The sequence below is a fragment of the Anoplopoma fimbria genome, chromosome 17, assembly GCF_027596085.1.
Source record: "Anoplopoma fimbria isolate UVic2021 breed Golden Eagle Sablefish chromosome 17, Afim_UVic_2022, whole genome shotgun sequence".
In the NCBI taxonomy this organism is placed as follows: domain Eukaryota; kingdom Metazoa; phylum Chordata; class Actinopteri; order Perciformes; family Anoplopomatidae; genus Anoplopoma; species Anoplopoma fimbria.
The window spans coordinates 16,352,218-16,379,206 of record NC_072465.1 but is presented as its reverse complement, the minus strand read 5'-3'; the positions used below and the strand labels follow the sequence as shown (position 1 = coordinate 16,379,206).

The 26,989-nt window shown below is 39.9% G+C and overlaps 3 protein-coding genes across 3 annotated transcripts in view; 2 read left to right on the top strand and 1 right to left on the bottom strand.

Moving 5' to 3' along the window:
* The window catches only part of ppil1 (peptidylprolyl isomerase (cyclophilin)-like 1), a 6,674-nt gene extending 171 nt beyond the window's left edge, over positions 1–6,503 (bottom strand). The window contains exons 1-4 of the mRNA XM_054616582.1: positions 6,314–6,503; positions 2,180–2,334; positions 985–1,053; positions 1–517 (exon numbers count right to left, since the gene is read on the bottom strand). The exon at positions 1–517 is cut by the window's left edge and continues 171 nt beyond it. Coding sequence (XP_054472557.1) covers positions 297–517; positions 985–1,053; positions 2,180–2,334; positions 6,314–6,369 — 501 coding nt within the window. The 5' untranslated portion in view covers positions 6,370–6,503 and the 3' untranslated portion in view covers positions 1–296. The remainder of the gene's footprint in view (positions 518–984; positions 1,054–2,179; positions 2,335–6,313) is intronic.
* Positions 6,504–7,232: 729 nt separating this feature from the next.
* On the top strand, positions 7,233–15,179 carry eno1b (enolase 1b, (alpha)). The gene is made up of 12 exons (XM_054616149.1): positions 7,233–7,352; positions 8,875–8,969; positions 9,110–9,205; positions 9,820–9,878; positions 9,999–10,068; positions 10,874–11,007; positions 11,127–11,349; positions 12,488–12,685; positions 13,625–13,826; positions 13,930–14,038; positions 14,326–14,384; positions 14,786–15,179. The coding sequence occupies exons 2-12, from the start codon at positions 8,885–8,887 to the stop codon at positions 14,853–14,855; spliced, it is 1,305 nt and encodes a 434-aa protein (XP_054472124.1). The 5' UTR covers positions 7,233–7,352; positions 8,875–8,884; the 3' UTR covers positions 14,856–15,179.
* A 1,298-nt stretch (positions 15,180–16,477) lies between these two features.
* Positions 16,478–26,670, top strand: rereb (arginine-glutamic acid dipeptide (RE) repeats b). Its single transcript, XM_054617328.1, is given in 19 exon segments — positions 16,478–16,797; positions 17,924–17,972; positions 18,482–18,606; positions 18,946–19,045; positions 19,151–19,249; positions 19,635–19,715; positions 19,837–19,987; positions 20,124–20,210; positions 20,389–20,582; positions 21,068–21,229; positions 21,547–21,657; positions 21,925–22,222; positions 22,225–22,626; positions 22,629–23,064; positions 23,432–23,636; positions 23,721–24,423; positions 24,530–24,670; positions 24,764–24,935; positions 25,175–26,670. Coding segments are annotated over 19 exon segments (3,576 nt in total). The 5' UTR covers positions 16,478–16,771; the 3' UTR covers positions 25,209–26,670.
* Positions 26,671–26,989: the final 319 nt, after the last annotated feature.

The following is a 26,989-nucleotide window of genomic DNA, read 5'->3' as shown; positions in this document are numbered from 1 at the left end:
CTGGATTTATCAAATTTGGGGCATTTTTGCTTGAAAAATGAAAAACCATAATCAAATGAGTTGCGAATACATTTTTTGTCAATAAACTAATCATTGCAGCTCTATATTTGACAGTGAAATGTAGCTAGGCCTGAAATTTTGTCTGTTCCTCTACATTTCAGTTGGTACAAATACAACTGTCAAATATTGATAATTTCAATACTAGGCCAGCTTCATACACTTAAGAAACATGACAGACATTTATCAAACATTTATTGAATTAAAAAAAAATCAGTGTAAAAAAAACCAGTATTTGTTTAATTGGGTACATTAGTTCTGATGATTTTGATGTCATCAACCGGCCGATCTTGACCGTTTGTTTCCACCATCCCGATTCGGTTCAGCAATCCCATTCCCTGGCGTACTCTTCCAAAAATAGTGTGCTTGCCATCTAACCATTGAGTGGGACCGAGAGTGAAGAAGAACTGGCTTCCATTTGTGTCTGGTCCTGCATTGGCCATCGCCAAAATACCACCACCTAATAGACACCGAAATAAAATCCAAGAATTGTGTTACTTTTTGCTGTCTCAAGTTTCCCATAAATAATAAAAGGTAAGGAATGTGTAACACTAAATTGGTCCAATTAATCAGATTTCAAATAAAGAATTTCATTAGGCAAAACCCCAACTTTGGCATAAAATTTTGGTACATCGACTTAAATAAATGTATTAATTAGTATTATCATTAGTTATGAGTTGCTTGGATATACCTTGCTACAACTAATGCAGTTTAATACAATAGCCCTGCAACCAATTATATCTAAAAATGTTGTCATTAAAAAATAACATTAAGGACTCAGTACTGACAAAGATACTAATAATAACTAAAAATAACCAGTTAATACATTTTAAAGGGTACGGGAGCCTTTTCTTTATTTACCAACCTATATTTGCCTCCTCTAATCTGCCACCTTGTATTTAATTGAGATTTTTCCACTGCAATTACCTGTGAATTTCAGTTCTGTGTTCAGCTCATCTTCAAACTGTTTACCATATATGGAGGCACCACCGCGACCTGTTAGAAGAACAAAGCTCATCAAAACACAGGTTTATAATCAAGTGAGGTATTGGAACAAGACTAGATTTAACTGTGAGTTTCAGTTTGGCTCATGTATATTTCAAACTCTTTATTTTGCCAAAGAGATGAAGTTCGGATTCTTGGTTTTCAGAGTGGCAGGTTTACAAAGTAAAGTGAATGTGATTGATACATTGACAAACAAATGAATAACTGAGTTAGTACATATGGTGTAAGACTTAGTATGTAATATGTTAACATTTGAACAAAAAATGTAAAAAAAAAAAAGACAGAAATAATACAGTTAAAAAAAATGCTCATAAATAAGATGTGTGGTTGTATGATCCTCCCTACACAGAGTTCACTGATAACTGCTTTGGTTGGGTGTATCTGTTGAATAATTCAAGAATGCCAATAATAAAGCACCAAACCCCCACACTGAGTAAAGCATACATTAAAACACAAGGCCTACAAAATGTACAGAGACCACAAGAGCATCAGTGAGGTGGACCACTGATGTTGGGCAATAAAGCCTGGCTTACAGTTTTCAGGCTAAAGATGTTGGACAGGGCTCTTTGCAAGCCAGTCTAGTTCTTTCAAACTTGTAACAAAATGAGTTTTAAGTTTCACTTTGAAATGAGAAAGGACCTTCCTAGAACTGTTGCTATAAAGTTGGAGCCACACTACTATAGACAAATATTGTGTGATGTAGCATAAGATTTACCAGTAACGCTTTATTTTAAGGGGCCCCATTATTTCCTTGTAAGAACTATGTTATTTAGTACAAAATAAAAGGGAAAATAGTACCCAAGTTTTTGAGCTTAATTTATGAACAGTAGATGATTTTTTTAGAGAAACTTCCTTTGGAGATGTGCTCCATTTAAAACAAAATGAACAATCATTGTTTATTACTTACATTTTTTTTAAATAAATAAATAAATAAATAAATAAATAAATAAATAAATAAATAAATAAATAAATAAATAAATAAATAAATGTGTGTGTGTTGAATGGGAATGGGAATTTCACAATAATCTAGCCCAAACCTTGAAAAACAGATCAAAAGAACCCAAAAGTATGTGGACACCCCACTGCCTGGATAATAGAGTATGTGTTATGAACCCACCGGTTCCTGTTGGGTCTCCTCCCTGCACCATGAAGTCTTTGATGACTCGGTGAAACTTTGTGTTGATGTAGTAGCCTCTTCTGGACAGCTCTGCGAAGTTCTTGCAGGTTTTTGGTGCATGCCTCCAGTACAGCTCCACCACAATCGATCCCATCCTGCAATGCATGGTCAGTAATAGTAATTATGTGTGACACACCACCTGAAGCTCAACCTGGACAAAACCGAGCTACTGTTCCTCCCGGGGAAGGGTTGCCCGCACCGAGACCTGTCCATCACCATTGATGATGCCGTGGTGACGCCAACTCGGACTGTGAGGAATCTGGGTGTGACCCTGGACGACCAACTGTCGTTCTCAGCAAACATTGCATCGGTTACATGCTCCTGCAGATTCCTGCTCTACAACATCAGGAGGATTCGCCCCTTCCTCACTGACGAGACGGTGCAGGTGCTCATCCAGGCTCTGGTCATCTCCCGCCTGGACTACTGCAACTCACTACTTGCCGGAGCCCCGGCGTCGGCCATCAGACCTCTGGAGCTTGTCCAGAAAGCTGCAGCACGTCTGGTGTTCAATCGCCCCAAGTTCTCTCACACAACTTCCCTTCTCCGTTCTCTACACTGGCTCCCTGTAAGAGCTCGCATCCAGTGTAAGACTCTGGTGCTAGCCTACAGGGCAGTGAAAGGAACAGCTCCTTCCTATCTCCAGGCCATAGTCAAGCCCTACACCCCCGCCCGACCACTTCGCTCTGCTGCCTCGGGGTGATTGGTTGCCCCGTCGCTCAGAGGTCCCTGCGGCCGATCGACCTGGTCACAGCTTCTTTCTGTCCTGGCCCCACAGTGGTGGAATGAACTCCCCACTGACGTCAGGACAGCAGAGTCGCTGCCCATCTTTAAACTCACCTCTTCAAGAAGCACTACCCTGAGCCTTCCTCGTAGCACTTACTGTATTCGTATCAGTTCGCTGCACTTATTGAATTCGTATTCGTTTACTGCACTTATTATATTCGTATTAGTCTGTTGCAATTATTGTTTTCGTAGTAATTTGCCTCTGCACTGTACTTTTGCTCTGATTTATGCTCTTAGATGTTTGTTTAAGAAAGGAGATGCACTTATGACTTCTGGGGCCGGTATTTCAAAATGATCCGACAGGATTAATCCACCTGGATTGGATTAAATCCTGATCAGATCCTAAAAACGGGTATTTCAAAGCAAATCTGATCCTGAAGATTCAGATTCAGATTTGGCAATCCAATCCTGCCTTTGATCCGGATTAAAAGCTGCTGTTGAGTATTTCAAAACTTAAGTGGGAAATCTGGATCAGTTTGATCCTAAAAATCAGGATCACCCTGATCCCACCTCAGAGGTGGATTTGAGGGAGATTACATGTTAAGATTTGAACAGTTGAAGTGTAACTGCTCCCAAAGTTCTTTGTTTAATACAACTAAGCTTCACTGCTGTTTGATCAATGTTTATTTCCTTTTCACGTTCCTTTTTTTTTTCTGCAAACATGCACGCTGTTCACTGCAATGCTTTAACAAATCGGCGTCAGAAGTGCAACACAGAATAAACATTACACTACTGCGTGTAAGTGACATTACAAACTCCAATTAACAAGGAATTATGAAGGAAAAACAATGTGATTTATTAAACAAACAGTGTTAAACTATGCAGTATACATTTCAGTCTTTTAACTGCTTTTCCAGCAACTGAATTCTTAACTTCACTTCTTCTTGTTTAAGAAGTGTTAGTTTGATTTGTTCATTTGTTAGAATTATTTGTTGGTTTTAACAAAACTTCGATTTGTATGTTTAAGTTTGAATATGAATGCCTTATTTAAGTAACAGTTTTTTTTTGTTAAGTTACCCACTGATAAAGGCCTCCACTGAAACTCTGTCAAATGTTTTTATTCACATGCATTCAGCACACACACTTAATTTTCATAGCCAAAGCTCAAAAAGTAATGCCATTTGGAGCAAGTCTGTGCAAGTCTCTTCCCACAGACATCTGTAAAGAAAATCTAATATTAAGGTTTTAGGGCTGTCCCCTTTGTTAACAACTGTTTCCTAAAAAGATATGTACAACACATTTTAAAATCTACACACAATGCCTTGCGAGTGAATGCATTCAAATGGACTGTGGACCGCGACATACAGACGCTAGCCTATTTACTAGCTTGTTAGCTCCTTAACACAGGAGTCAATGGAGCAGCGTTAGCTCGCATTAGCGCGAACTCTGCTTAATTAGAGATCGCCGAGCTCTTCTTTCAACTTTGTGCTGATTTACATAATTGGTTAACTCAATATAATGATTGCCTTTCATCTAGTCTGAGGACGCATCAACACTGGCTAAGATTATACTTTAATTCAGAGACAATAGTTGAGCTAGCTTCTCCTTTTTCTGTAAAATGTTGGCTCCATTTCCTGTTTCCTGTCTGTGATCCAGGGGGCGGGACGGATTTGGACATCCCAATCTGCCGGTATCAGGATCACTCTGATCCAATCCAGCAAAGTTTTGAAATACCGGGATAGATCAGGTTGATCCGTGGCTGAGGACAGGGGGATTTGGTTATCCGGATCATTCTGATCTGGATTACAAGTTTTGAAATACCGGCCCCAGGCAACATGGAGAAGAATAAAGGAAGTAATTTCACAACAGCAGAGACAACGGCCCTTTTGGAGGGTGTTCGTGCCAATTACCAGGCCCTTTTTGGAGGTTTTAGTGGTCCTGGACAGAGTTCTCTGTCCTCAAAAGTAAAAAATATAATATGGGCCGACATAACAAGGCAAATTAATGCCACTGGTAGTGGCCAACGGCGGAGTGTTGAGCAGGTTCGGCTTAGGTGGAAAAACTTAAAGCAAAAGGCTACGAAGGACCATTCTGAGGCGAAAAACCCCCAAACAGGGAACAAGTCCATAAAACGTGGGGAGTTCACTGATACGGTTTTGGACATCATAGGAGGTGAGAGTTCCCAAGCCTTGTTTGGAATACTGCCAGCTGGTACAGGGGAGTCAATCGACCCCACGGAGCCTCTGAACCTGTCTGCTACCCCTGTGCAGCTGGCATTTGAAGAGCCCAGCACAAGCCAGAGCCCTGTCTTGGAGGAGATGTGGAATCCACCGGCATGTAAGCGCAAAAGGCAAGCTGAGAAGGGGGATGGCTACAATGAACTACTGAAGGTGGAAACGGAACGGGCTCAGCAACAAATAATTCTAACAAATGAACAAATCAAACTAACACTTCTTAAACAAGAAGAAGTGAAGTTAAGAATTCAGTTGCTGGAAAAGCAGTTAAAAGACTGAAATGTATACTGCATAGTTTAACACTGTTTGTTTAATAAATCACATTGTTTTTCCTTCATAATTCCTTGTTAATTGGAGTTTGTAATGTCACTTACACGCAGTAGTGTAATGTTTATTCTGTGTTGCACTTCTGACGCCGATTTGTTAAAGCATTGCAGTGAACAGCGTGCATGTTTGCAGAAAAAAAAAAGGAACGTGAAAAGGAAATAAACATTGATCAAACAGCAGTGAAGCTTAGTTGTATTAAACAAAGAACTTTGGGAGCAGTTACACTTCAACTGTTCAAATCTTAACATGTAATCTCCCTCAAATCCACCTCTGAGGTGGGATCAGGGTGATCCTGATTTTTAGGATCAAACTGATCCAGATTTCCCACTTAAGTTTTGAAATACTCAACAGCAGTTTTTAATCCGGATCAAAGGCAGGATTGGATTGCCAAATCTGAATCTGAATCTTCAGGATCAGATTTGCTTTGAAATACCCGTTTTTAGGATCTGATCAGGATTTAATCCAATCCAGGTGGATTAATCCTGTCGGATCATTTTGAAATACCGGCCCCTGGTGACTAGTAGTTCTCTTGAATACCTATGTTGAATACACTTATTGTAAGTCGCTTTGGATAAAAGCGTCTGCTAAATGACTGTAATGTAATGTAATGTAATGTGTTATTCGTCTGTTTTAACAGCACAGGTGTGTTAGAGAGTACCCAAAACCCTAGAAATGTTTTGAAGTATCGCTAAAGTTAAGATAACAAGCCCCACGCTTTACTAACATCACCAAACCGTGAGCTAGAGTTAGCTCGTCTGAGTTAGCATTCAAAGGTTTTAGTAAAACTTACGTCGTGTCCAAAGTCACTGTTTGCGGCTGCCACGTGTCTGCAGGTATCCCTGACATTCTCTCTCCAAACGGCACCCTTCGATAGACTTTAAACGAACGTGTTTGAGTAAAAACTACGTGATGTATAAGTCTACAACACTCTTTCAATTAATTTCATTTCATGGGGGAGTTTCTTCTTCTGCGGTGGCCGCTCGTTCCTCTGCATGTGACCGGCAGGAAGTCGGTGACAGTGGACCGCCCTCTAGTGGACAAAGCACGTCTACGCATGCGTGATACAATATCATTAAAATAGAATAAAATAATCCTTTATTAGTCCCTCAGCGGGGAAATTTACAGGATTACAGCAGCATAGATGATAGTGCAAACAAGAGACATGGTAAAAAAAAAACAAGATCTAAAATAAGTATTATAAATAAGCAAATGAGCAATAAAAAAAGCAGTAAAAAACAGAAAGGAATCCACAGTAACTGAAATATTATATATACAGACAGAAACTATTATAACTATTGTCAATTACAATAATAGCGTAGTTATATTCATCAATGTCCCTTTCTCACTGTCGTGTAATTAGTCGAGACGTTCTCATAAAACAAAGCAGCAATTGTCAGCCTTCCGCAGCTTTTTAAAAAACATTGTTTTTACGTTATTACATTGGCCTCCACTCGCCCTGTTTTTTGTTGTATTTCTGTCTGTATATGTAGTTCCCCTATTTCTTTACACGACTCCTTTATTTTGGACGCAAATGTAGTACTTTTGTTGTGTTAACCCATAATCCCAGCAATCTATTTAACCTACAAATACATCCATTCAGATTAGTGTTTTGTTCATGTGATGTAGTTCACATTGAGACCTACGGGGGCAGCAACACGCCCACAAAGCGTCAAACGTGCCGGAAATAAGAAGCAGAAGAAGAAGAAGAATAAATTCTTCTTCGCTGACTTTCTACTTGTAAATCGCTGACACACTTGCACGTCCATTTGAACGCCGTTACCTTCGACTTTCAACCGAGTTGTCCAAATTTGTCTGCTGTTGACAACAAGGTAGAGTCACCTCTTTGTGTTGTTCCTTGTTTTCATTACTATATAATTTGTTTGTTTCTCCTTAAGGGCGAAGTGTCGCAACAGGCCCTTGTTCTGATTTTAGGTTCAAGGTTTAAGTAAGTCACCGCTGACGTGAGCTAATGTTTGCAGCAACCAAACAAATCAGTAATCAGAAACATTGTGTTTGGGGTTTGGGTAACAGTGGGAGAAGTTCACACCCGGCTTGAAGTTTCAGTGGTCCGACAGTTTGCGTCAATAATATTATACACTTACAACCATTCCTTTCGGCAGTAAAACAGCTACATTTCCTCATGCGTACCTCAACATGTACAGTTGTTATCCTACTTGGTTCTGCTCCTGTATTAACTTGTCAGATCTAATAGCCAAGAATTGAGACTTACTAGTGACTTGCAAAACTATGACAGTGTTCAGGGCTGAAGTCTATCTTTACATAATGTGTAATGGGTATACTATAAAATACAACTGAATGAGCAAATAGCCTCATTATCAATTGATCAGTTGATTATTTTCAAGCTTGAAATAATAAAATGTTGTCATTTTCGTTTGATAAACAAACAATTAATAGAATCTGAGCAAATAATAGATTATAGATATAGATTATTATTATCTGTGCAATAATAGTTAAAATAGTTTTTTCTGTCTGTAAATATAATATTTCAGTTATTGTTGGTTTTCTACTGTTTTTTTATTGCTTATTTATAATACTTGTTTTTTTATTTTCATTTTTTATTTTTATCTTGTCTTTCTTCTACTATGTCTCTTGTGTGCACTTTACTCTATGCTGCTGTAAGCCTGCAAATTTCCCCGCTGCGGGACTAATAAAGGATTATCTTATCTTATTATCAACATGGCTATAGTTCATTTTGTCCTTCAACTATTATTGAATCACCTTATTGTTTCAGCTCTTGGTGTTTGTGTATTTTTTTTTTAAAGAATGAAAGGGAAGAGTGTTCCTATCAAATTCATTTAATTGCAGTTTCCTTCACGATTTTGGTCTCTGGGCTGCAGTTAGGTCTACAGGAAGAGTCATTGGTGGTTAGCTGCTTGTCTATCTGGCATGCAAAGGCGAGGGATTATTGTGGATATCATGGTCTGGAAAGGCAGAGGGACTTTGTTATGGTATAAATTCTGTAATCAATGCATCTTCATGATTCCATGCCAGAACTTAAATTGCTAAACATTTTACTACAGCAACACAGGTTATTTGTATGTGCCAGCCTAAATTAGACAGATGCAGCAATTTCTACATCCTTACTGCCATGTGATTAATCAGATGAGAAGGTCTAATCCAATTAGTCGGTAGCATGGCTGTTGGAACGCCTAAGCTTGCAGCTAGGTCAGGATATTTTTGTGAGTAAGCCACAAGGACGAAAGAGGGTAAAAGAGGTGTGACAAAAAAAAAGACTTTAAGATAGCATTGAGTTTTAATTTGCATCTTTCTTTTTGGTCAGAGGATCGTCAGATCAGATAGTAATAAGTTCATCTTCTTTGTCTCATTAAGTTCCTACACCATGTCCATTGTCAAGATCCACGCCCGAGAGATCTTTGATTCTCGTGGAAACCCCACCATAGAGGTTGACCTTTACACTGACAAAGGTAGGCAACGATATGACTTGTTATAAAATGTATAAAGGTATTGCCCATTCGGCTCATTAACAATATTCATTTAATCATATTTAGTGATTGTCATGTCACCACTCGTATGTCCTCTCTCTGCTCCCATTTACATTTCACAGGCTTGTTTAGGGCAGCTGTACCAAGCGGAGCGTCTACTGGAATCTATGAAGCCTTGGAGCTCAGGGACAATGACAAGTCTCGCTACCTTGGAAAAGGTGTGTATGCCATTTGAGTTATTCCTTTTTAATAGCATAAAATGAGTTCAAGGACAGGTGTGGTTTTGATATTTACCTCCAAATATAAAAAACCTTTGTTGCCTTTGCAGTTCAAAGCAAATTCAATTTCAAGGAAAAACACTATATTTTCTACATTTATACTTTTCTACATATTTCTGTATTTTCTCTCTTTCTCTTTGTCAGATGTGAAAGGGTTAGTGATTTTCTGTTGCCTGTCCCTCTCAATTAAAAACTAAAATTTGTCCATTTATTTGGTAGAATAATTAATGACAACATAACAACTCATCACTGAATGCTTTTGGCAATCAACCAGAAAGGATGTGCATGGTGAATTGTCCATAAAGCATGCTCACACTGCAGAAGTGATGTTAAGCCTGTTGATTGACTGTGAAATAAAACTTTATTGATTGGTTGAATGAGAGTATTTATGTTTATTCATCTAAAACAAATTATAAATTAAATACTTTTGCACGTGTCTCTGTGATTGTGAAATCAAAGTTGCACGTGTTTCTAAATCTGTCTTTAGTATTGGCTTTACAAGATTTGCCCATATTGTTATCAAATAATAATAACACTTAATATTTCTGTTGCAGGAGTTTCAAAGGCTGTAGAACACATAAATGCATCTATTGCGCCTGCACTTGTTGGCCAAGTAAGAAGATAATTCTCACTCTCCGTCTGTGTTTTGTTTCCCAAATGTTGTACAGACTAAGTTTTCACTGGTCACTGTTGTGCCGATTTAAATCACAACTTGTTCTTTCGGTCTCCTCAGGATGTATCTGTGGTTGAGCAAGAGAGAATTGACCAGATGATGATTGACTTGGATGGCACAGATAACAAATGTAAGTGACAATAATCAAACTGTTTTGTTTAATGTAAAACAACCATGCACATTGCAATGGTGTCTTCATAACTATCTGGACTATGGCAGATTTTCGGTCAGGGTCTGAAATTAACTTTTTCACTACCTGCAGCTGTGGAAAGAAAGCTTTTTTTGCCACTCAAATATTTAATCTGCCACTTTTGAAATTATTTCACTAAATAAATGAAGGATTAAAATTCACATAATTTAATGTCTCAAATGCTGTAATTCAATCTTTGATATATTTACACAAAAACAATACATGCATGGTAAATTCCATAGTACGAATTACACCATGGCTTTTTGGGAACAGAAAAAACAAGCTAAACTTTCTGGGGAGCCTTATTTCTCAGGGGTTGGAGGGTACCATACACATGCATAAACATGCATGCACGTACATGAATGCGCCTGTCTCCATCCAAAAATATACCATCAATTTCAGTTTATACAGAGAATATTAGGCCTGGGCATCTTTTCATTTATGGTTATTGATTAGAATTTGGTGAACTTCAACTTTCGATCAAAACAGGTAAGATTCAACAGCCAATACATTTGCTCTCATAAAGCAGTTGCGAGCAACTTTCTAATGTGTAGCTCTATCCAATCATACCCTTACTAAGCGTGTTTTAGAGGTGCCGTTTTCCCTGTTCGACAAATCCGCGGATGGGCTGCAGATTTGATCCACCACTGCTAAAAATTGACCTTCATTTGGCGGTTGCATTAACAAATTAAAAACCTGCTCTGATGGATTGAAATAATGTTGACATTTTTCTATTATCAAACAGCCAAATTTGGAGCGAATGCCATCTTGGGTGTTTCCCTGGCTGTTTGCAAAGCTGGTGCAGCAGAGAAAGGTGTCCCCCTGTATCGTCATATTGCTGACCTAGCAGGAAACCCAGAGGTCATCTTGCCTGTGCCGGTGAGGTTCTGTGTGCCAAATTAAATGCATTAATTTCCTGTTTTCTTCGCTCCACATTCTTCAGTTCCCCTTCCAATTCATTGTTAAGTCGCAATTCTTGTTTCTCTCTCCTCCTCCAGGCCTTCAATGTGATCAACGGTGGCTCACATGCTGGCAACAAGCTTGCCATGCAGGAGTTCATGATCCTGCCCATTGGCGCGAGCACCTTCAAAGAAGCCATGCGCATCGGAGCCGAGGTCTACCACAATCTCAAAAATGTCATCAAGAAGAAATATGGTCAGGATGCCACCAATGTGGGTGATGAAGGGGGCTTTGCTCCAAACATCCTGGAGAACAAAGAAGGTATGTAAGAAGGATTATTTAATTTGACCTACTGATGAATCAAAGTTCCTTACAACTGCAAAATTAGCACAGCTTTCAGGTTCCTTTCCAAAAAAACTTGCCCAGTGTGAAGTCAAACTACTTTTATCACATTGCTATAAACCAAATGTGCAGCCAGTAAAAAAAAAAAAAAAAAAAACACTGTAAATGCTTAGACTGAAAAAAATATGCTCAAGGTTCTACCTAACTGTTCAGCTGTAAGATAAACCTTTACTGTATGTGATGCATTTGCCAGACAGACCAAAATGATTGTTGCACCTAGAGGAAACTGGCTATAAATAGCGGAGACATGTGAAAACAGGCTATTTTGTGAACCCATGTGCCAATGACAACATCAACGAGCATGACTACAAGGAAAGTTATACAAAAAAAACCTGTCTCGGGCATGTTAATATGCCGTTTTTGTGACAAAGTAGTTTAGAGACCAGACTCATCAGCGTTTCCTCCATGTGAGAAAGATCTTGTAGTGTGTGACCCCCTGTCTTCAAGTCTCCCGATTATAATACAGCAGGTACAAGTTGTGCTATCTGACGACTTTGAAAGTCGTCAGATGGCAGTGTGTGGTAGTGTGTACTTGGCATAAGTGACCATAAAAACACAAACAAGTGCACATTATAAGGTAGTACACAAGCCCAGTTATACATACAATCCTACTTATAATCCTTTTTTTTAATTGAGACTATCTATGGTAAACTTTGAGAATGCAGTTGGTAGTGGTGTTGTAATATGAGTGTGTTCTCTTGAAAAGCATTTTCTAATATTTGGTCCACTTAATTTACATACATGGTGGAGCAGAAATTTGAGACCTTACAAAATAATGCAAAACACACACAAGATAAATACTGATTACTCTTAAATCATCGTTATGAAATGGAGTCAACAGTTAAAACTTAGTTTTTTAGGTAATATTTGTTACAGGAATGTCGTATTGGATTGCATTTCAGTGTTTAGGGGTTTCTATTGTTTTAGCCAGTGTGGAAATCATCATTATCATGCATTGTTTTCAGTGGTGCTCAGTCCAAGCGTAAATCATAATAGGTGATACTCTGCAACTCAGATTTTTCATATTGATTTTTTTTTTTTTTTTTTAACTCTGCAGCTCTGGAGTTGGTAAAGGAGGCCATCGCCAAAGCAGGATACACAGATGAGGTTGTGATCGGCATGGACGTGGCAGCATCCGAATTCTACAGGGAGGGAAAATACGACCTGGACTTCAAGTCTCCTGACGACCCGAGCCGCTACATCACTCCTGACGAGCTGGCTGATCTCTACAAGAGCTTTGTGAAGGATTATCCGGGTAACCTTCAGACATTTTATCATTTTACACATTATTTAGCAGGCGGAGATTAGGACACACAATATAATAGAAATGTCAGCTCCAACATAATCTCATGAAGCGGAGGGATCTGGCTGTTCTGTAACTATCTGGGGTGCCTTTCTTATCTTTAATCTGCTCATCCTCTTAGAGGGCCACACAAATCAATTGTGTACTATTATACCCTGGTTTACTACATCAAACATTCGTTTCATCCTTGATTTCAAAAGCAGCAATTTTCATAGATCATCTCTACTTTTTGTATCTTCAAATAGATCATAGAGAGCACTCAGTATCATGAGCTCAAGTCTTTAAAGGATATGAAAGTTTAAACACCTAACCAAAGCACTTGCTAAAATGTAGATTAGACAGGTTCGTGCTCTGACTCAATTCAAGCAACTGCAAATTTCAACAGGAGCTTTAATTCAATCTTCTTTGTTTGTACAAAGAAATAACCCTGTACAGTAAGATAGAGCTGTCTTGATGTCTGGGCGAATCCAATATCATGATATTTTAGACTAAAAACATCTTTCAATATTGTAATGATATTGTTTGATTGATCATTGATGCTTTACAAAGTATTTACACAATGAAATTGTGATTATATAATTATCAGTAATGTGGATATAATGACTAAGTAAGTGAATGCAAATAATAGAACAGCTAGAACAGTCTGGTAAGTTTAGAAAAGTGTACTCACTGTAATGCAGCCTTTTAAACCATAAACATTTGTGTATATATATATATTTTTTTATTATTGGAACCCTGTGGTAAAGTGACACCTGTAAATGGTCAATCTGTTTGAGTCTGGAAGGAACTTTTGAACATCAGCTAAACGTGATCAGAAATATTTCAGTTTAAGCCATATTGATCATCTTTTTCACTATCTAATGAGGAATGTCTGCATATTTTCACTCACAGTGGTTTCCATCGAGGATCCCTTTGACCAGGACGACTGGGAGGCCTGGTCTAACTTCACAGGAAGCACAGACATCCAGGTTGTTGGAGATGATCTCACAGTGACCAACCCTAAACGCATCAGCAAAGCTGTGGAGGAGAAGGCCTGCAACTGCCTGCTGCTTAAAGTCAATCAGATTGGGACAGTTACCGAGTCCATGCAAGCGTAAGTCAACACACCGCGGTTCATTTTTTTAATTTAGACTTGATACCATGCAATGACCTGTAATGTCTACAAGTTGATGTTCTCCCATTTGTCTTCCTCTCAGGTGTAAGATGGCTCAGGAGAGCGGCTGGGGTGTGATGGTCAGCCATCGCTCTGGTGAAACTGAAGACACCTTCATAGCTGATTTGGTGGTCGGCTTGTGCACTGGACAGGTAAAATCAGAAAATAAAACTTGTTTATTGAATGAGTGTGTCTTTTGAAAACGTATTAAATTAGACATTTATGACATACATATTGATTTATCGCCTCTGTCCATATTCACATTGGGAAATGATTACCACTGTAGAGACTACTTTGATAAAAGACTGAAGAAGCAACACATTGAATCAAAATCCAATATGAAATCTCTGAGAAAGGATTTACAATGACTTTGACCAAGTTTAATGGAGAAATTGAATCCCTTTGGTTGAAATCATTGTTCGCATTTTGTCACTTTCAGATCAAGACTGGGGCACCCTGTCGCTCTGAGCGTTTGGCCAAATACAATCAGATTCTGAGGTAAGTCTTGTTCTTATACAAAATAAGTAATTTTATTCCATTCGTGACATTTTTTAAAGTAAAACTGTCACCTTTCATGTGGTGTTCTTTGATTTGTCAAATAAAGTACCCCCAATTCCTTTCTGCTTAACTACAACTACTTACTTGTGCTGTATAAAATGAAAGCTACATAAATTATACTGTTTTAGTAGTTTTGGTTTGTGCATAAATCTCAGTTTGTATCATTTCTGATCCTTCAAACGGCATTGTGTCTGTATTTAGCTCAAATCCTTGTTGGGCTTTTTAGATTTAAGGTTAAACTATTAATGTAATTAAATACAGGGGGAAACACCTGCTTGTTGTGAAAGATGAATGCATACATTAAAAAGAGGAAATTAACTTTTAACTTTTCTTTACTGTAGAATCGAAGAGGAGCTCGGAGACAAGGCTGTTTTTGCTGGAAAGAACTTCAGAAAACCATTGTCCGAGTAAATGATGATTAATCATTTCCTTTACATCGAAATGGATTCATGCACATAAATGCATAACAATCCACCGGACAAAAATTGAAAACCTCTCAAAGCAATAATGGATAAAGTAGAGTGATGGTGTAATTTATAGAGAGAACTTACTGTAGTCACTGAAACTGTAACACTTGATAATCAAGTCTTCTACTGTATTCGGCCATGTTTGTTAATGTGGAGTAAAATAATAGACCTGATTATATCTTGAGTAATAAATATTAACAACACTCACAAACTAATCACAAAAGCTGCATTTGGAGACGGTTAATAAAAAATACTCTTAGTGACAGAATGTGTTGTGTTTATTTCTTCCATGTTTCATTTTAATTTGCTCTGGTGGTAGATGGGTTTTCTTAAAGGAGATTGACTTCCCACATCTTTTGACTATTTCGCCAGCTTAGATTTATAATAATGGAAACAAGGAGAAAATTCAATCTGATTATTATATATTAAGATAAAAAGGGACATGTGAAACCTTTATTATATAATAATATATATATATTTTTTATATATATATTTATACACGAGTGTGTGTCTATATATGTATATTTGTTTGTTTATTCATTCATTAACCATAACCGCTTATCCTGGTGAAGGTCTGCGGGGGGTGCGGGGAGCCGGTCTCGGCTGTCATTGGGCGGAGGCAGGGTTCACATATAGAATACATACAACCATTCACACTCACATTCACACCTATGGGCAATTTAGAGTCTTTGATTAACCTCAGTAGCATGTTGTTTTGGACTGTGGGAGGAAGCCGGAGAACCCAGAGAGAACCCACGCTGACACTGGGACATCATGCGAACTCCAAACAGAAGGCCCGGGAAGTGAGGCGACAGTGCTAACCACTACACCACTGTGCGTGTGCGTGTGTGTGAATTTATATGTATATGTGCATATGTATATTTATGTGTATTTATATGTATGAGTATTTTTATCTATGTATGAGTATTTTTTATCTATGTGTGTGTATATATATATGTATATGTGTATTATATATATATATACATATATATGTATATATATGTATATATGTAGTTATATATGTATACATATGTATATATATGTATGTATATGTATATATACATATGTATATACATATGTATATATATGTATATATACATATGTATATGTATATATATGTATATATGTATATATACATATGTATATATATGTATACATGTATATATATATGTATACATGTATATGTGTATATGTGTGTATATATACATACATATATAAATGTATATATATGTATATATATATATATATGTGTGTATATATATATATACATAACGACACATATATATATATAAATGTATATGCATGTATGTGTATTTATAAATATGTATATGTGTATATATTTATATATACACACATATATATATATTATATTCAATAACCCTAAACAAGTCGGGCTGCAAATACGACAAAAGGGTGGGTATATTGTCAGTCAGTGTTTTTCTCTCCACCACAGTCCTCCATTAACAGGCCTGTTTCTGTCGCCGGCAGATGAATGTCACGTCTTACATAATAATGTTTATTAACCACAGCAGCACACACAGTATGATATGTTGTTTGATTCACGGAGGCCTGTGTGCAGCAGCTGATGATGAGCAGCAGCCTCCGCGGTTCCTGCTGCCGCCGCCGCCGCCGCTGATCCGCAGCACATGCTCAGTCATGTACACCCAGACAACTTTGAAGGCTTAGCTGTGGCTGCTGAGGTCATTGCACTGGGAGAGAGAAAAAAAAAAATAGACTGACTCGCTCCACTACACCGCCTCCATTTTGAATAGCCATGTAATAGGGGCTTCGCATAGTTTTTGTGTGTATCGCCCACTGCGCTACGTAGTGTCAACAAGCCACATCCAAACATCCCTCGACATGGACGACCTGTTCAGTCCGCGGAGGTAACTCGACTCACTCATCGTTTGAACCTGTAGTTCGTGTTTATCCAGCGGCTCTCTGAGCGCTTTGCAGCCCGACTTTGAGAGCCGTGTGTGTGTGAAATAGTCGGAGTGTCAGTGGTCACGAAGTTCGTGTCTGGCTAACAGGCTAGCCCGAGCACAGCCTCGGTGGTGCCGCCTCGTTAGCAGCGAGTAGCTCCTGGTTAAAGACGGACACGAGAGTGTAGTTTAAGGTTATCTGTGCAGCTGTTGTGTTAAATAATGTCAGTAAAGCAGATTCACGTTGTGCATCATTTTAATTCCCTGCAGACTTGACGTTTGGTGCCCCTGGTTGTTGTCGCTATGTGTGTGTGTGTGTGTGTCAGAGACATGGTTCGGGTGCAAACATTCACATTCATTAGTTATTTTTAATTTTGATTGTTATTGATTGCACACTTTAGCGAACACTTAGCCGCGAGTCGGCCAGCTCGTGTCAACCTGTGAGGGGTCTGTAAAGTAGCACACACTGTTCTCGTAATGGTGACCGTAAGGAACATTTAGCAGCTCATGTTTGATTGATTGACAGTCTTTTGCGGTAGCCAGCGTCGGGTTTCATTCATGTAATAAAAAGGAAACGTCGCAGGTCACAGCTGAGATTGGCTCACAGTGACGGAGGGGCGGGATGTTATTCTGCTGCTGAAATCACTGTGCGGTGGGAGGGAGGCTGCTCTGACAGCCGACTTCTACACATATCGATCATACGTCACCTGCTAATTCACAGTTCATATATGGTGGACTGACTTTAACCCTTTCATGCATAGAGGTCACTGCAGTGGACGGCTGTTCAAATGTTGTTTTCTTGTATATATGCATGGGCATAGTTGCACATCAGCCACTACAATAGTGCTCACTGTAATGGCTGATGTGCAACTATGCCATCAAAGCCCCATGCATATACAAGAAAACAACATTTGAATAGCTGTCCACTGTAGTGACATCTATGCATGAAAGGGTTAAACCGTGTGAACTAAACTGCGTTTACTTTTGCTTGATTCTTAACTCTTTGCCAATGTTAAAACTGGAGCTTTGCAAATGATTATGTATGCATATGGTGAATATGTGGTGCTTTCTTTCTCCCCCCCCCTTTCAGGAGCTTGAACAGCACACAGGGCGAGATAAGAGTTGGCCCCAGTCATCAGGTACACCCTGCTTGAACTGATCTATGTCAAACTTGAAGCAGATTTAGTAGTGAAATATTTTATACATATCTATATCCAGAAGTCAAATTTAATTATTATAATGTGGGTGGTGGAGAAACACTTTTAGGACAACTATGTTTAAGAAGTATTTGTGCATGCTGAGTGTCTTTGTGGCCTATTAAGCTCCTTTTTAAAACTGGTCCGACCAGCCTGTTCAGTGTGTTCAGTGTGAAACAGATACTAGCAGGTACTCTCACGAAACAGCAGCAAAATCTATTTGATTATAATAAAAAATATTTTATCCATTAAATACGTTCATTACACATTGTAATAGTGCACATTATTGACTCTTAATGCAAAGGACTGTTTTCCAAAAAAGAAGTCTTGAGAACCTTGTGAATATTTGTGATTTAGCGCTTTAATTCTCCCCTTTTAAACATACATTTTTGCAGGACATTCAGTTGCAGTTCTTGAGGTGGTCTAATTAGTGTTTGCTGGTATCACTGCAGGCCAAACTTCCAGAGTTGCAGCCGCGGTCTGCTCCTGGTTTACAGACTCAGGCAGAGAATGAGGAGCTGATGTGGACGCCTGGGGTCAATGACTGTGACCTTCTCATGTACCTCAGAGCTGCCAGGTCAGTGTTTGTACTATACTGCTTCAAATCACTGGTACTTAAGGTTGTCAGGCTTTAGTCGTGTATAAAAGCTAGCAGCTATCCTAAATAATTGTACAATATACTCCGACAATGAACCTGCAGCCATCTATTTATTGAACAAGTTTCAGATGCCATTTAATGCTTTACTGAATTGCCCTCACTGTGTAACTGTAAGCAAATATCCCTTAACGGTTTGTTAAAATAGCATAGTAGATCAATTGGTCTAATTTAGTAATAACAATGTGTTACTTACTGGCTCTTTGACAGGGTAATGAGAATTGCACCCTCAATATTTATTTTGCATTGTTGTTTCTTAAGGAGCATGGCAGCGTTTGCAGGGATGTGCGATGGCGGATCAACAGAGGATGGATGTTTAGCAGCCTCCCGTGACGATACCACGCTCAATGCACTCAACATGGTGGGCAGCACAACTTGAATTATATTCATCAGTATCCAGTAAAGTCTGAGAACTAAAAGAAAGGCGTTGCAGATTTTCAAACTTCTTTGTTTTTCTCACTTGTAGCTACATGCCAGTCATTATGATGCAGCAAAAGCTCTCCAGCGTCTGGTTAAGAAGCCTCTGCCAAAGCTTATTGAAAAATGCTGGTCGGAGGATGATGTGGTGAGACACCTTAAGCTAGTTGTACTGCACTGAATGTCAGTCACTGTTGGTCCTTAACAGTGTTTGTGGTGGCTGAATCATCTGTGATAAAAAAGGATGTAAAAGATTTATGTTGTTTTAACTATGCTTAGTATTTTGAAAGGTGAAGTGAGTGTAAAATATAGTTCTCTGATCAGAAATTGGCAGTTTACTCAACTTTTTCACAAAAATTTGCTACAAGCCTGCAGTAAAATACAGATTTCTAACCCCAACCTTAGTTTTAAATGGTAGATCAGTCTAGTACTTGTTTAACAAATGCTGCTATAAATCACAAGATTATCGTGATCTATACTCAAGCCTTTATCTTTTAATCTTATCCATTACCCTCCCTCATTTTTCCCCCCAGAAACGTTTCATCAAAGGTCTGAGACAGTATGGAAAGAATTTCTTTCGGATCCGGAAGGACTTTCTGCCCACCAAAAAGACTGTAATTTAACACTGTTTTTGCGTACAGAACAATTTGCAATGCATGCTCTGTTTTGATGAAGGCTATTTTCATTAGAACATAACTTGGATTGTTCCTTAAAGTCCTGTGTTCTTGTCATCAGGGCGAGCTGATCACCTTCTATTACCACTGGAAGAAAACTCCTGAGGCTGCAGGCACAAGAGCTTATCGACAGCAACGCAGACAGCCGTCCTCTCGCAAAGCGAAGACTCGCTCTGCTGCAGTTCCTGTCACCCCATCTCGAAATTACTCAGGTGAGCACTAAGAGTTCCTCAGTAATGTGTGGCCATTTTGTGTTTCCCCTATTCATGCAGATGTTCACAATTCGTATAAAGCGTGTCAGTCATATGAGCCGTACGTCTTTATTGAACCTGATCTTTTCCTTTGCAGTGGATGCGAGTTCTGCCAGTGAGGATGATCTTGATAGTGAAGACAGTGAACAGGAAATCAAGAGCTGCAGCCACTGTGGTACAACAAGTCAGTGCATGTCTTTAATTGCGATTTATCCGATTTGGCACATTGCTATCTCATTGGTATCTCAAAAAATACCAATGTTTTCCAGGTTTCTGTAAAAGCCTTTTAATGTGTTGACAATACCTGATGGTGCTTTAAAATGTTTTGAAAACTGGTGACTAAATTGTTTTTTCCTATTCAGGTTCAAAGGATTGGCACCAGGGGCGAAGAGACAACCCGTTGCTGTGCACGACTTGTCGCACATATGAAAATAAACATGGATGTCTGCCGCCAGCTCCAAAATCCGCAGGCGCCCCATTCATGTTTAAAACTGTTAAAGAGGAAGAAGAGGTGAACAGCAAGCATGGCATGAGGACACGGAGGAGCAGAGCACCTGTAAGCCTGAGGCTGACAGATCAATCACACTGTTATCTTTAGTTCTAGTAATTAACATTCAAAAGAAAATCTCTGTGCAAATGCAAGTTTGCAGTCAAGATGTCATAAACAACAGATTTCACATCCTTATGTAATCTGTCAAAATGTTTTACTTACTAGGTACATATCTTGTACATACATCCCAAACACTGAGTCGGGACCCACAGGTGGCTCGCAGGAGATTTTATTAGGGTCTCTAAATAAATTGGCAGAACTTATTCCAGTCTTTCATTTTACATTTATATTTGCAGTACACCTTTGAGGCACATGAATGTTTGCATTCTGAAAAATTGGTTTACTTTTTCAAGATAATAGAAGTCGATTTACGCATAAATTCGCTCCTCTCATGATTTATATATCTGGCCTCTTGTGAAATTTAAAAAGTGACTCCAAAGTTTCCTTACATGTGTTTTAAAAATATTAACTTCTGAATATATTTTTTATAGCAGCTGTCATCTTTAAGAAGTGGCCACAGGCGGCTCACAGGTTCCCCCACCAGTGAGGATCATCAGTCCAGTAGCCAGCCCTCCCCGAGTGTGACAACCTCTAATTCTTTGAGATCGTCTTCCACAGATAATAAGAATGAATCCAGCAAGAAGACGAACAAGGTAAACATATTCTAAACATTTCATATACATGTACATGTTGCACTTGTATGACATTAACTCATCAGACCAGCAGGGTTGTTTGCTTACTATTGTGATGAGGAAATCTGCAAAGAATTCAGCTGTTGAGCTGATGAAAGTTTAGTTTAAAACAATACACGCACATTATATGTAATATAAACAATGTGTCCCTTGAGAATACATGTAATACTTCTGCAGCCATGGATTCTTGTCATTCACTTACTCAGGTTTTGTGTCAGTCATCACCTCTTTCCGGCAGTAATTAACACCACTGTGTAAATGTCATGCTGTGTCCACAGAAGATAAAAGAGGAGGTAACGTCACCAAAGACAACAAAACGTGTACGGGAGAGTCCTGCTCAGGAGCCTGACGAGGCTGAGAAAGTTGAACCTAAAAGGCCGAAGATACGGGTGAGAGGGAACACTTATGTCAAACACCATTTGGGTAAAAACTTGTTTTTGCTGCAGTGACTAGACTACCACATTGTACGCCTGCCAACCTGTACGTATTTTACGTATATATCTATCTATCTATCTATCTATCTATCTATCTATCTATATATATACCCTCTATATAGATATATATATATATATATATATATATCTGGGTCGCAGGTCAGACAAAGTAATAATTCTTTGCTTGAATTGTTAACATTATTTATTTGTTTGTTCCTCCAGGATCCACGGAGCTCACGGTCAGATGGAGAGGCCGAGGTAGAGGAGGAAAGCTCTTCAGAAAGCCGCAGTGCTCAGGAAGACGGCAGCAGTGACACCAAAGACATCGATCAGGACAACCGCAGCTCCTCTCCCAGCATTCCCAGCCCTCAGCAGGGCAACGAGAGCGACTCTGACTCCTCTGCCCAGCCGAACGGCGTCCCATCGGAGCCCGTTGCTCCTGCTGCTGTGTTGGCTGACACACCAGTCCCACAGGCCCTCCCCTCTCAGGGCCATCCCATCACTCCTCAGCCAATGCAAAGCAACCCCCTGCTGATCCTGCTCAGAGCCCCCCTTCTCCTTCCCCAGACCCCCCTCAGCCAGCTGCTGGTCAGTCAGCTGCCCCAGCGGGCCCAAACAGCCGACCACAGCCCGCTTCTCACTCTCTTTCTGGTCCACCATCTCTTCCATCAGCACTGGGTCAGGACTCTCCTCTTTCTACAGCATTTCCGGTCCCACCTGCTCTCAACTCCTCACAGCCTCTGCAGCCTCATGGCCCGTCACCTCAGGCCCCCCAGCGACCCACACCCTTCTTTAGGGAGTCTCAGCTCCCCCAGCCTCCGCTATCTGGCCCACAAATCAAGCCTCCTCCCACCACTCCAATTCCACCTTCACACAAACAGATGCCACATCAGTCTGCTTCACCTTTCCCTCAGATGCCCTCTAATCTCCCCCTCCTCCCGCTTTAAAGCCACTCAATATTCTGCCCAACCAGCATCCTCCGGGTGCCCCCCCTCCCCCTCTTCAGCTGATGCCACAGCCTTTGCCAATGCAGTCACTCCCTACTCACCTTCCAGTGATCTCTCAGGTGCAGACCCACCCTGGAAAAAGCATGACTTCCTCTCATCCACCTGCTGCAGCCTCACACCCTCTCACCTCTGTAACATCCTCTGCTATTGGCCCTGTCCCGAGCCTCCAGCCGTCATACCCGCCTCTCCCTCTGAGACCCTCGCCGAGCACCATGGTAGGAGGATGTCAAATTCAGATTAAAGAAGAGCCCCTGGATGAGATGGAAGAGGCTGAGAGCCCACCATCTCCACCTCGGAGTCCCTCGCCAGAGCCCACCATAGTCAGCGTGGCAAGCCATGCCAGCCAGTCTGCACGGTACGTCCTCGGACATTCTTTCTTAGGGTGTCTTAAGTGTCTCTCTTATCTTGGAAAACATTCCTGTGTATTGTTGTGAAATCAGATTTACCACAGTGTTGAATGCAGATGAGGCCTCTGTTTCAGTTACTTTTATTATTGAGAATCCTACCAGTTATGGTCACATTTTACTTACAATATTGGAAAATAATTTCAGCATTTGCTTTTGTTTTCCTTTAAAACTAGTTAATTCATAGAGTTTGAGCCTGAAATGTAATTTTACCTGACAAGAATTGTAACCAAAACTACCTTTGAAAGAATCATGTTGCTATTTCGTGTGAAACTATTAGTCATACTCAAAAGAATGCCAATCTTATATTTCTTTCAGGTTTATCAAACATTTGGATCGCGGTTACAACTCTTGTGCAAGAACAGACCTGTTCTTCACCCCACTTTCATCCTCCAAGCTGGCCAAGAAAAGGGAGGAGGCTGTTGAAAAGTCCAGGAGAGAGGCTGAGCACAGTGCTCGACAAGAACGCGAAAGGGAGAAAGACAGAGAGAGAGAGAGAGAAAGGGAGGCAGACAGAAATGCCGTGAGTCCATTCTTTCCTTTTTTAGGAATAAGAAAAAATAAATAATCATGTTTGAGTTGTCTCACACACTGTCTTTGCTTACAGAGAGCCTCCAGCTCCTCCCACGACAGTCGTATGAGTGATGTTCAGATGACGGTTCAGGGCCACGGTCGCCCCTCCTTTGAGCAGCCTCCCACCACTGTAGCCGCAGTGCCCCCCTACATTGGCCCCGATACACCAGCTCTGCGCACCCTGAGTGAATACGCCCGACCCCATGTCATGTCGCCCTCCAACCGCAACCACCCTTTCTACGTGTCACTGAGCCCCGGCGACCCCTTGCTGGCCTACCACATGCCTGGCCTGTACAATGCTGAGCCCAGCCTCAGAGAGCGAGAGCTCAGGAACATGCGAGAGAGGGAGCTCCGAGAGAGGATGAAGCCTGGCTACGAGGTCAAGCCCCCAGACATGGAAACGTTACACCCCTCGGCCAACCCCATGGAGCACTTTGCCCGGCACGGGGCCATCGGTCTGCCTCACATACCCGGGCCACCCCACCACTTCACAGCGTTCCATCCGGGGCTGAACCAACTGGAGCGGGAGAGGATGATGCTGGCGGGACCTCAGCTGCGCCCGGAGCTGAGTTACGCAGAGCGACTCACTGCAGAGCGGCTTCACGCAGAGAGGATGGCGTCTGTGGCTACAGACCCCGCTGTCAGGATGCAGATGCTCAATGTGACGCCGCACCATCACCAACACTCTCATATTCACTCCCACCTCCACCTGCACCAACAGGATCTCCTCAGTCAAGGTGAGTTTTGACTTTATGGATTTTGAGAAGTAAATTAGTCAGTAATAATATGTCTGGTGGTGAGGAGTTGACCTGCTTTTACTGTATGATTTATTTCTATATTCAGGTTCAAGTCCTCATCATCTAATGGACCCCATGGCAACAGGACCACGTCTGGCCCGGTTCCCCTTCCCTGGTGGCCCAATCCATAACCCATTACTCAGCGATCTTCCTCATGATCATGAGATGCTGCGCCATCCACTGTTTGGTTCGTAATCTTAACTCGTAGCTCACAACTTGAGTATTTTTAGAGTCCACCTCCTCCAATGTCGTCATTCTGTATCTGTGTTTTCCGTTGCAGCTGCGTATCCAAGAGAGCTACAGGGACCCATTCCTCAGATGTCTGCTGCTCACCAGCTCCAGGCCATGCATGCTCAGTCTGCAGAGCTGCAGAGGATGGCTATGGAGCAGCAGTGGCTGCATGGGCATCACCTGCATGGAGGCCCTCTACCGAGTCAGGAAGATTATTACAGGTGAGGTTTTTCAATATCTTATCTAGTGCACAGGCTGAAACAAATACCTGAGGAATAAACCAGAAAGTAAAAAAAATGTTTCAGTGCTTAAAAGCATCTAATATAATACTTGAGTATTTGTACAGCGGTTGTTGTCATTGTCTCTACTATGGAGACAAAAGGATGGACATCATTACACATTGCTCAGTTGAACTCATTTAAAATGTGTTTCCTTGTTTCTTTGTTTCTGTTCTCTGAAGCCGTCTGAAGAAAGAAGGTGACAAACCATCTTGAGTGCCAGGTGGTGCATGCCCTGAAACCCTACATTCATACCCAATAGAATACTGTGTACTTTTTAAGACTTTAAGAGAATATTTGTGTGTCTTTTCTTTTGTTTTAATATATTTTAGAAAAATCTTTGTGGATCTTTATGTGCATTCCTTGTTCAGCACTTAATGACACTGTCAAAGTCCGTCTGAGATTTTCATATCACGTAAGACTTACATACTAGTTTTATTATCAAAATAACGAACAATCTCACACATTCATGTGAGATTTAAAATGACAGATTTTCTCTAACAAACTGTTAAACTGTTTCATATGCAGTAATATGAATTTGCTAAAATATAGCTCTTATATATGATATGAAAACAGACTGACTTTGTTCCTAAGTTTAAATATCTATCTTTGATTTATAAATGATTACCTTGTACAGAATAACATTTAAATCTGTGTCTGGATGATTGTAACGAAATAGCATGACTCACCCTTAATTTTTCTCACCAAACTAGAGTAGCAAGTTACATTGTGGTGTTTAGACTTTGAAAGCATATTAGAGGTTGGCTTTACTCTTAAATCTGCTAAATATTTGTCTAAATCCTAAAGTTTTATATATCAAGATATCTTTTGACAGTATAACCGAAGCTTTTATTCGCTCATTTTTGAGATTGTAAATATTAAATGTTCACAATATTCTATATGAATGAGTACTATTGATATAGCAGTAGTCGTGAACCCTTGACCCTCGATTCAGCACGATAGCAGTAAATCATAAGCTAAAACATTATATAGTATTATAAGGTAAGATGATTATTAATTGGACCAGGATCTGTCGCTACAGATAGAAAGTTGTATTAGAATAATGTATTTGCATTGTTGTAATGAGAGTTAATGAATTGGAAAGAGACTAAATCTTAAGCATTTTGAAGAATTTATAAAGAACGGCCTTTAAATTCAATATTTATGTGACATAATATGAAAGTGTATCCATTGCATATTTATTTCAATAAATATTTCTGCAATGACACCTTATTCTCTTTGCACTTGGAGTTCCTCTGAAAAAACAGCCTGTGGTATTACCCATTTATTCTGTACACCTTGCTAAAACTAATGCTGTCCAACGGCACATTTTACCTTAGTGAAAGTTATGATTTCTTTTTTTGGTACTTTTTTAGAGAGAAGTTGATTCAACTGTATGGTCATGTTGGAGGATATTGTTTCTGGTGCTGTTTAATTGAATTGCATTATTCTGACAGGTGTTTCCGTTATTTTGTCCACCCCGTTAATATCAATAAGGTCTACATAACAGGAACACCTATCTGTGTAATATAGTGTATTAAACTGCATTCACTTTAGCTAGGTGTACTAAATAAACTGGCAACAGCATGTGTATATACTGTGTGAAAATGACAGTATAGGTTCATGTTAGTGCTGCTTCTTCCTGCACACATCAATTTGGATAGAGAGGAGCGTGATGTATTCATGACTTTATTGCATTAAATATTACTTATTGCAAAAAAACTATATGTAAAATCATATGTTTCCAGTCTAGTTTGAAAAGAGAAGTTTCTGACAAAGAGCATTCACACAAAATGTGACAGCGACAGCAGCAAATCATTTTCAGGTAATACATAAAAGCATCTGAGACAGCAACATTTAACGCATATGTCAGTTTTATTTTACTGATACGTATAAAGACAAATATATTAGATTTTCTTCAAGCTTACATTTTGTATCCACACAGGATGTGACGGATTCGCTGGCTGTTTAACTACACAGTTTTTTAGACCAGTGGT